Source organism: Orycteropus afer, unplaced genomic scaffold, assembly GCF_000298275.1.
Source record: "Orycteropus afer afer isolate SDZICR_OR568_19922 unplaced genomic scaffold, OryAfe1.0 scaffold00209, whole genome shotgun sequence".
Taxonomy (NCBI): domain Eukaryota; kingdom Metazoa; phylum Chordata; class Mammalia; order Tubulidentata; family Orycteropodidae; genus Orycteropus; species Orycteropus afer.
The window spans coordinates 810181-821370 of NW_006921796.1; the positions used below are offsets into that span (position 1 = coordinate 810181).

General features: G+C 42.2%; 1 protein-coding gene across 1 annotated transcript in view; it reads left to right on the forward strand.

Moving 5' to 3' along the window:
• Nucleotides 1-10897, forward strand: part of RTCB (RNA 2',3'-cyclic phosphate and 5'-OH ligase) — a 20662-nt gene extending 9765 nt beyond the window's left edge. Inside the window, exons 5-11 of the mRNA XM_042781973.1 lie at nucleotides 317-473; nucleotides 1875-2034; nucleotides 3961-4136; nucleotides 5170-5358; nucleotides 6246-6356; nucleotides 8334-8453; nucleotides 10790-10897. Coding sequence (XP_042637907.1) covers nucleotides 317-473; nucleotides 1875-2034; nucleotides 3961-4136; nucleotides 5170-5358; nucleotides 6246-6356; nucleotides 8334-8453; nucleotides 10790-10897 — 1021 coding nt within the window. The remainder of the gene's footprint in view (nucleotides 1-316; nucleotides 474-1874; nucleotides 2035-3960; nucleotides 4137-5169; nucleotides 5359-6245; nucleotides 6357-8333; nucleotides 8454-10789) is intronic.
• Nucleotides 10898-11190: the final 293 nt, after the last annotated feature.

Here is an 11190-nt window from a genome sequence, read left to right on the forward strand (position 1 = left end):
GCAGTGAGTTTAGTTTTTGGTTTTGAATACAACATTTTCCATCTTATATTACAATTTATTTATGTGTAACTCCCTCACAAAGACAGAGTTCCGTAAGGGCATAAATGATACGCAATTATTTATGAAACTGCTTCACTTAATAAACTAGAGTTAATTGAGCACATGAACTCTAAATCTAGCCCCTAACACAATACCTGGTCCATAGGAGCTGAGTCAGTAACTGTAGTCTTCTGCTCTGCCCTTTGGAGATGTGGGCACCCTTAGGATTTGACCTCCCTTTGCTGTGGAATGACTAGCACCTTCTTTCTTGCTTCAGAGACTTGGAGGAGGCCTTGGAGATGGGTGTGGACTGGTCTTTGAGAGAAGGCTATGCCTGGGCTGAAGACAAGGAGCACTGTGAAGAGTATGGAAGGATGCTGCAGGCTGACCCCAACAAGGTCTCTGCCAGGGCCAAGAAGAGAGGCCTTCCTCAGGTAACTCTCCGTGGAGAGCAACACGTTATTTTTGTTGGAAAAAACATTTTCTTTTCCCTTTAATAGGCATATCCCCAGGTCTTTTTGCACAATGAACCCAAAAAAACCCAAATTTGTAGAATAATTTGGAAGAGGATAGTGATAATGGTTGCACACCACAGTGAATGTAATCAATGTCACTGAACTACATAGAAGAAACATTTTCATTGGTAGATGTTTTATTAGGTACATGTCTTCACCACAATAAATAAATAAATGGATGAAGGTTTCTGGGTGAGGGGAATAAACCTTTTTGTTGTTTATGATTGATTCTTATTCTAAAAAGATACCAGGGGCTTGGAAATGTTTGTAAAATGAAGCAAGATAATCATGAGTTAGAAGTGGATGGTGAGGGATGGAATATGATACAAGTTTTACTACTTAGGCCGAATTAGATGTGTACATGCTTAGACAGTGTATGGACTTGGCCCAGAGCTCTCTGCCATCTGAGATGGAAAGAGATACTTGGCAGTGTATATGCCCATGAGCTAAGAACACATCAGGTGTTTGAAATGTGCAGCTCATTGTCATGGCTTTGCCACTAATTCACTGATGTTGGCCTGTATCTGCCTCTGGGTCTAGTTTCTCAGCTGACATTATAGTATGATCGCCATACTAGGTGGCCTCTAAAGACTCTCTCAGCCTGGCAGTCTGGTTTTCTAAGTGATCTTTTGGGCTCAGTTACAAACCAAAAGCAAACCAAACCAAACCAGTTGCCATCAAGTCAGTTCTGATTTGTGGTGACTCCATGTGTTGAAGTATAACTGCTCCCTAGGGTTTTTAATGGCTCGTTTTTTAAAACTCGATCAAAGTAACTCTGGGTAGACTTGAACTTCCACCCCTTCAGTTAGCAACCAAGCACTTAACTGCTGTGCCACCCAGGATGCAGAGCCTCAGTTACAAGATATATTTTTTCAGTGGTAGGTATTGATGAGCGTCATTGAACTCATAGACATTTAAGAAACCCTATCTGAACTTGGACCTTTTCTAAGAGATGGCATCACCAGAGTGGATCCCAAAATTTGACCTTCTCGTCATGTCAGTTGAAGTGTCCTAAGAGCCACATAATGACCTGTGTTGTCATCATTTTGGTTTGTGAAGCGTTTTTTACATGTAAATACATCCTGTAAGCAGATTTCTAATAATTAACTTGAGGAGCTTGCCCACATTAGTTTCGTTGTGTAGAATATTGTTTTAAATGAGTGAAGCATTTCTGAGGCTTACAAATATTTTTGTTATCTAAAACACTCTGGATTTTTGTTGTTGGCTTGCTTTTATAATAATAACTGTGTGCTTTTTTAATGAATATTTAAAAAAAAAGCTGCAGTAGAAGCCATTTTATGAGACATTCTTAATTTGCAGTTGGGGACCCTGGGAGCAGGCAACCATTATGCAGAAATCCAAGTTGTGGATGAGATTTTCAATGAGTACGCGGCAAGGAAAATGGGCATCGACCATAAGGGACAAGTGTGTGTGATGATCCACAGTGGAAGCAGGGGATTGGGCCACCAAGTTGCCACAGGTATATTCTAGACCTAATTATTTCATACAGTGTTGTGAGAGGTTAAACAAAGTAACATAAATGAAAACACTTAAATCAGCGCCTGACATTCAGTAAATAGTCGATAAATGTTGGCTCCAGTTACTGTTATGTTTACCATTTAAAAAAACGCACTGACATTGAGTCGATTCCAATTTATAGCAACCCCCATTGGGTTTCTTAGGCAGTAAATCTTCACAGAAGTAGATTGCCCCATCTTCCTTCTGCAGGGTGGCTGGTGTATTTGAACTGCCAACCTTCTAGTTAGCAGTCAGATGCCTTAGGCTCTTTCTGCTTACCATCACGGTTACTAAAACAACGAGAAAATGCTTAGTATCGTGGAGTTGATGAAGTAGACATTCCTTCAGCCAATGTGTATTGGGTACCTACTGTGTAAGACTGTGTTACGGTAGATCAGTGATTCAGATAGAACTGTGCTCTCAGATTGTCTCCTGAGTCCTGTATATTGAAAAGAAAAGATAGAAAGTAAAAACTAGAACTATAGGAGAGACAGCTAGAACATAAGAAAAGATTTCAGAGGTGGTTTCTGTTCTGGTCACCTATTGCTGCTCTGACAGGAATATACCACAAATGTGATGGCTGAACAAACAGGAGTTTATTCTCTTAGAGTTTGGAGGCTTTAAGTCTGAGTTCAAAGTGCCAGGCTCTAGGGGCTGGGTGAAAGCCCCTCAACCTTGGGCTTCAGCTCTGCCTCCTACTCCCAGCCCACTGAAGCTACAGATTTTCTTCACTCAGACAGCTGCTGGCTGCTGAGGCTGCCACACCCAAGGTTGACAAGTAAAAAGGCACACAGTCCTGATATTACCAAACCACACGGCAGGCCATTAATTCAAGTCCATTATAAGTCCCAGGGTCAACAGAGCTTGGCAGGCTGCTGAACTATGACACAGCTACATGCAGGGTTCATGCATGCCATAAGCTTAGAGACCATTTCCCACGGCCTCTCCTTATATACAGGAAGCAGAGCACATCCCTACGGCAGCTACTCAGCTGCTCACAGATTCCACCATGGAGTTGATTACCAGTCCCATCATGGGGAATACTACATCCAGCTGCCCAACCACTCAACCAGGCCCAGCAAAGTTGACACACAAACTTAACTACCATAGCTTCATTGACACAGAATTTGATCTGGGCTTTGCAATTTGGACAGTCACACAAGGGACACTTGTGATCAAAACAGCATGAAACAGTATATGAAAGGATTTAGGAATATACAAAAAATTATATCAATACGTAGAAATTACTATAAACTTAAATAAATCTCATGTCATAATTTAGTCTTACATGTGTGTTTCATCCTTTGAAAATTTGGTAGTTTATGTCAGCCTGACCCTATAGAATATTTAGCAAATATGGGAAGCACAGACTAGTGCTTTTGTATATTCTCCGAAGTACCTCTGCACTTTATTATGGATTTGATTTTCCTACAGAAAATCTAAGATCTGACAACTTATCTTCAGTTCCTTTATATTAAAGCACTACATTAAAAAATAAAAATAAATAAAAACAGTGATGGTAATGAAATATGTTTCACTGTTTCTGTTCTTATCCCTTGACATGTAGCAATGAGGCAGCTAAGGCCGGGTTGTTGCTGTTTATGTACACATCTTAGTCTTCACCTTAGAAGGCTAAGAGGTACTGGAGGACAGATGTTCTTTCTCACCCCCATGTCATAGGACCCATGTCATAGGACTCAGACTGAGAACATTGTTAAGAAACCAGATCTTGACTAAGCAAATGGAGAAGCTCAGAAATACTTTAAAGAGAAAGTTGTATGTTTCTTTTTTTTGTTGTCGAGTGGGTTTAATGGTAGCCTCCCTTTCTGTAATAAATATGAATTCTGGAGGGAAAACTGGCTGATTGGGTCTGTTTCTCTTATTGCAGATGCACTGGTAGCTATGGAAAAAGCCATGAAGAGAGACAAGATTATAGTCAATGACCGTCAGTTGGCTTGTGCACGAATCGCTTCTGCAGAGGGTCAGGACTACCTGAAGGGAATGGCTGCAGCTGGGAACTATGCCTGGGTCAACCGCTCCTCCATGACCTTTTTAACCCGCCAGGTGCCCTTGAAGTTGCTCTTTTATCCCTAGTTAGTAGTGATGAAGTTAATGAAGTGCTTTAACACATGTTGCTGTTAGGTATTGTTAAGTTGGCTCTGACTCATAGCAGCCTTGTGTCCAGCAGAACAAAACTCTGCCCGGTCCTGCACCATCCCACAGTCATTGCTGTGCTTGAGTCCATCCTTGCAGTCACTGTGCCAGTCCACCTCCTTGAGGGTCTTCCCTTTTTTCACTGACCCCTCCTTTTCCAACCATGATACCCTTCCTCAGGGATTGGTCCCTTCTGACATCATGACCAAAGCATGTGAGAGAAAGTCTTGCCATTTTCACGTCTAAGGAACACTCCAGCTGTATTTCCTCCAAGACAGATTTGTTCATTTTTATCGCAGTCCATGGTACATTCAGTATTCTTCACCGACACCACAATTCAAGTGTGCAGTCTTCCTCATTCATTGTCCAGCTCTCACTTGCGTATGAGGCAATTGAAAATACCATGGCTTGGGTCAGGTACACCTTAGCCTTCAAAGTGACATTACTCTTAAATACTTTAAAGAGGTTTTTATGCAGCAGATTTACCCAGTGTAATATGTCATTTGGATATAGTGTACTCAAAGCCTGTGGGGTTTTGCTCTAGGAATTTATGTAATAAAATATTTAGAATACTGGGAGCGTTTAGTCTTTGTAAATTAAATCGGCAGGATTTTAAGTGGAGCATGAGAGAAAGAACCCAAGATTATTCCTAGAATTTTGCCTTAAGCAGTGAAGCAGATAGAGATGCCATTCATTGAGATTCGGAAGGCACTGGGATCAAGAATAGCTAGGCAGCTTTTCAGTCAGAGTTGGAATTTTTAGAGCCAAGAATGGACTATATGGTCTAAAAGGCAGTTTTTGTCTTTTATGCAAACATTTACAATAAAGTATTTTTGAACTCTTAAGCACCTCCCTGCCTTCAGGAACAGACTACTAAAGTCACTAAGATAAAGTCTATAAAGAGCTGGTTCTGGCTGCTTTTAATGTAAGCTTTTTTTCATAGGCTTTTGCCAAGGTCTTCAACACAACCCCTGATGACTTGGACCTCCATGTGATCTATGATGTTTCTCACAATATTGCAAAAGTAGAGCAGCATGTGGTGGACGGAAAGGAGCGGACACTGCTGGTGCACAGGAAGGGGTCCACCCGGGCTTTCCCTCCTCATCACCCCCTCATTGCTGTGGATTACCAAGTACGGAGACCTGCTTGTGTGGTTTGAAGCAGTGGGACATGGTTTGGATAGTTGTACAGGTGATGAATTTACAAAAGCAGCAGTTAGGGAAACAGAATGTCCCCCGTAGGAACCATGATTCCCATTCTTCCCTGAAGCAGTGACTGTCCCCCCCCCGTAGCACTGGTGTTTGCAGTATGCTATTTTAAAAAGTGCTGTTGGGATATATTTTACTGTGTTAAAATGAATTAAGATCATCTCTTTAAGGCCTTTGAATTATTGAAAGAGTCTCGAGTATGACAAAGGCAAGATTAAGATTAATCTTGAATTGTCTGTCTGTCTAATTCCTCTTATCCTTTTGGTGTCTGACTGTTGTAGAGTTAGAAGGCCTGTTAGCCTGTTTCCTCATAGATGAGAATGCCGAGGCCAAGTGCTTTGCCCATGATGGTCCTCAGAGTAACTCTTCACCGAGTATGAATTTCACTTCGCTCCTAAATTCAGTCCACCTTCTGCATCTTTACTGGTCTTCACTTTATCACTCCCTCTCCACCTTCCCAGTTTCACAGAATGAAAATAATCTCTTAATACAAAATTATGTTGTTGTTATGTACCGTCGAGTCAGACCCAACTCATAGCGACCCCTCCTTGGGTTTCCGAGGTGGTATCACTAGGGAAATAGATTGCCCAACCTCCCTTCCGAGGAATGGCTGGTGGGTTTGAACTGCCAGCCTTCTGGTTAGCAGTCAAGTGCCTTAGGCACTATGCTACCAGAGCTCCTATACAAAATTATAGGAGGCACTGTTTGGAGGCCCAAGATTCTCCTACAACGCAAGTAGAAATTTAAATCTTAGGTATTAAAACTCAGGCTTTTCTAAAGTCTGACACGTTTGATTTGTGTGCATCCTCAGCTCACTGGACAGCCTGTGCTCATTGGTGGCACCATGGGAACCTGCAGTTATGTTCTTACTGGTACTGAACAAGGCATGACTGAAACCTTTGGAACCACCTGCCATGGAGCGGTAAGGAGAATGGAAGCTGACTAACAGTGATCTCTTCAGCATAGTAATTAGTTTGCATTTGGACAGGTAAATGTACCTGACTGAACATTAACAAAGTAGAGGTATGGGTTCTGTCCTATCTCCTGCCTATAGAGCTATGGTCTGTTCTTCACCTCTGTAAATCCAAAAAATCCAGACTAGAAAATTGTCACATTGGCTGAGCTTACTGTTAACTGTTGACAACTGGTACAATGTACCTGCACGTATGTACGTCCATGCAGAGCTCAGTGATTCACTGGAGCATCCTCGGCATGATTCCCTCCTTCCTGCTGGGTAGATCCACTTACGGTCTGAGAGCCGTGCCCTGTTTGCAAAGCAGAACCGACACTGGTCTGCACACCCATGTCAGTGCATTGCCATTTATCTTCTAAGCCAGGAATCGGCAAACTTTCTGTGAAGGGATAGGTGATCGGTATTTTCAACTTTGTGGGTTATACAGTCTCTGTCACAGCTACTCTGCTGTTGTAGTAAGGAAGCAGCTGTAGACAGGACAGAAATGGACATGGCTACTCCAATAATACACTCTTTACAAAATCAGCTTGTGGGCCAGATTTGTCCTTTGAGCTTGTAGTTTGCTATCCCCTGTCCTAAGTCATCATAGTGCTTGGCTGGTACTGGAGTGGGAAATAGAAACTGTCTACAATAGTCTTCTCTTAGGACAAAAACCAAACCAAACCCACTGCTATCAAGTCAACTCCAACTCACAGCGACCTGTAGAACAAAGTAGAACTGACCCATAGGGTTTCCAAGGCTATAAATCTTTACTGATGCAGACTGCTTTATGGCCTCTCATGGGGTGGCTGGTGGATTCAAACTGCTGATCTTTTGGTTAGCAGCTGAATGCTTTGACCCCTGCACCACCAGAATACTTTCTCTTAGGATCCAAAAAACCCACTGCCATTGAGTCGATACTGACTTACAGTGAACCCATGAGGTTTGCAAGGCTGTAAATCTTTATAGAGGCAGACTGCTTTGTCTTTCTCCCACAGAGCAGCTGGTGGGTTTGAACCACTGACCTTTGGTTAGCAGCCCAATGCCTTAACCACAGTGCCACCAGAGGTCCTTCTCTTAGAATAAAACCAAAACCAAACCCATTGCCATCAGGTCAATTCTGACTCATAGCAACCCCCATTGAGTTTCCAAGGCTGTAAATCTTTCTGGAAGTAGATTGCTTCATCTTCCTCCCACGAAGCAGCTGGTGAACTTAAACCACTGACTTTCTGGTTAGCAAGCAAATGCCTTACCCACTATGCCACCAGAGCTCTTTCTCTTAGTATTGACCCTGAGCATACATTTTGACCTGTTTTTTTCTGTGATCCTTATTTCCAGCTGCTTCCCAACTGCTCATTTTCCTTGGTGGTTCTCAATTGGATTTTGTGCTACCCCAACCTGGTGACATTTGGCAATGTCTTTGTTTTGCTTTTTAATTTTAATTCTCTCCCCCGCCCTCCCCCCCCAGAGATAATGTTGATTTGTTACAGAATGGCAGGAGTAACATCTACCCAGGGAGTAACCCTGCGTAGAGGTCAAGGATGCACAGAACAGCCCCCACGACAAAGAATTGTCTGGTCTGAATCATCAGTAATGCCGAGACTGAGAAGCCCCACAGAGAGCAAAGTTTTTGTGATGACACCCTTGATAATTAATTACATTTATATTGAGTTTATTATTAATTCAACAATAGTTACAGACATACAGAGCTTCATTTTAAGAATCAAATACATTGTAGAAGTAGAAGTTTATTTTCCAAGAGGATGTGATTTGATGTTCCTTATAATAAAAGACACACAGTAAGGTTGATAAAGAGAATAAAATTGTTTTTTATTAACTCTTTAGTTTAAATGGATCAAGGAATCCCAAGGATTTTAGTAGTTGTTGGGATCAAACATAAAATCTAGCTCTCATTTATAAAGTGAAGTTTATCCTTTTCCATTCTAGGGCCGCGCGCTTTCTCGAGCGAAATCTCGACGTAACTTAGATTTCCAGGACGTCTTAGACAAATTGGCAGACATGGGAATTGCAATCCGTGTTGCCTCACCAAAGCTGGTTATGGAAGAGGTAAGTGGAATGTTGGTAATCATTCAGAGGAAACTACTTGCAGTTTATGCCAATATACAGAGACAACAATCTTTGCTATTATTAGCAGAGATTATGTTTGCTTCTTAAAATGACCTCATGTAGTGTTTATCATTGACTTCTCTTTTGTTTGGAGATTATTATGACCCAAGCCCATAAAAACCATTTTTACTTGCCATGTTTAGTTTCTGTCTACACATTAAACTTTAGAGGCAGTTTCAGGTAACTCATTTTAACCATTCTTTTGCATAACTATATACTTACTGTTGGAACTTGAATGCAGTCTTCTGAAAAGGGGAGGAAACGTTTGGGAAAATTTAGTTTTGTTTGAGTCACAGGGGAGTAAAGATTTTATTTAAATTATAGAGACATACAGATATTTAAATTAGAAGTGACTCGTTTCTAAAAAGTTTGAGAAAAGACAGTCATCCAGAAGCTCAGTCCCCTGACACAGCTGTCATCAGGTGCCATCAAGTTGATTCCAACTCAGCAATCCTGCAGGACAGAAGAATTGCCACAGGGTTTCCTAGGCTGTAATCTTATGGGAGCAGATTCCCAGATCTTTCTCCCATGGATCCCTGGGTGGATTTGAACCACAGACCTTTTGGTTAGTAGCCAAACAACCATTTGTCAGGAATGGTTAGAGGAGCAGAAATCAATGTCCTCAAAGTATCTTCTCCCTGAGTGATGAAATCATTCAGAATCAGACCAGGAGAGGGACAGTAAGCCAGAGGTGAGACTCTTCATACACTAATGCAGACTGCATCACTGTGGTACATAGCTACGGTCTCATATGACGACTGCAGGATTCAAAACTGGGAGTTCTCAGGGAGGGGAAAGAGAGAGAGAATGGCCTGAAAACACCATGAAGAGCAAGGACACAGCCAACTTTTGGAGCCAATGGCATTACCTAGTTTGGGAGAGAAAACAATTACAACACTTCACAAAAGCTATGTTGTTGTTATGTACTGTCGAGTCGGACCCAACTCATAGCGACCCCTCCTTGGGTTTCCGAGGCAGTATTACTACGGAAGTAGATTGCCCAGCCTTCCTTCCGAGGAGTGATTGGTGGGTTTGAACCGCCAGCTTTCTGGTTAGCAGTCAAGTGCCTTAGGCACTACGCTACCAGAGCTCCCAGCTATAGAGAGGGATAATACCCTCAGGGGAGCCATGTTTCAGTAGAAAAGAAGGGTGGAAGAAATGTTCATGGAAGAGGGAAAGGATGGGAGTTTGCATTTGACTCACTAGAAGGAATTCCAGAGGCCACAATAGAAAAGTTTCAGAAATTGGAAGGATTTAGTATACTGTGAAAAGGGTGTACGCAATAGAAGCAAGAATGACCAGACTTTGTCTCACCTCCTCTGGTCATGTTGTCAGGACCAGGCCCTGGAGAAGGATGTCATGCTTGGTAAAATAGAGGGCAGTGAAAAAGGGGAAGTCCCTCAACGAGATGGACTGACACAGTGGCTGCAGCGACAGGCTCGAGCATAGCAAAGATTGTGAGGACGGCGCAGGACCAGGCAGGGTTTCGTTCCTTTGTACATAGGGTCACTGTGAGCTGGAGCCAACTCGGTGGCACCTAACAAGAACATGGGAACGGGTCTGGGAGGGATAAAGGGTGTGAATGATGAGATAAACTCTAATGTTGGCAAGCCAGTGAGTGTGAATGGGATGAAGGCGGGCGTGGGGTCTTACTAGAAACCTGTCTAAACATACACTTAACACACACACAATTATAGTTACATATTTAAGGAGCTCTGGTGGTACAGTGCCTAAGGCATTTGGCTGCTAACCAGAAGGTTGGTAGTTCAAACCCACTAGCCGCTCCACAGAAGGAAGATGGGGCAATATACTTCGTTAAAGATTTACCACCTTGGAAAACCAGTGGGGGGCGCTATGAGTCAGCATCAACTCAATGGCACTAGGTTTGGTTTCTGGTTTTATATGTTCATTGTAGCAGTTTTAACTACTGCAGGTATTTATAAAGAAAGAACATTAAAATTGCAGTAATTCTACCATCCAGAGATAATTGCTGCTAACATATGATGGTTTGGTGCATTTCCTTCCAGTAGGGTAGTGGTATAAATATTTCATTCAGTAACACTGCTTTTCCTGGTTATACAAGTGATAATACATGTTCTTTGGAGAACATTTGGGAAATACAGAAAAAATATAAAATAAGGTGACAGTGTCTACCTTAGCAATGTTAAGCTTAATCTTTATATCATTTTAATTTTCTTTAGTTACAAATGACGTTTAATGCTTTTAAAGATTCCATTTTGAGTATTCTTTAAAAACATGTACTTCTTCCCCTGCAGGCTCCTGAATCCTATAAGAATGTGACAGATGTGGTGAACACCTGCCACGATGCTGGAATCAGCAAGAAGGCCATCAAACTGAGGCCAATTGCTGTTATCAAAGGATAGAACCTGGACCGGGGCTGCCAGACACTGACCCTCCCCAGAAATGGACTGAAACGCTTGTCAGACACCAGACTCAAGGCCTGACCATTTCCAAAGTGTACAGCTGTAACTACCCATTCCAAATGGTTGCTAGGGGGCTGCTGCTTTCTGGAGCCAGTGTTGTAAATAACCTTAGAGGAGTCACATTGCACCCCTTGGAAAGGGACAAACATGCCTCCTCTTTGGTTATCCATAGATTTTTAGGAAAATCTCTTAGGGGTTGGGGATGGGTCAAGAAGCTGTCTTTACTTAGTTAT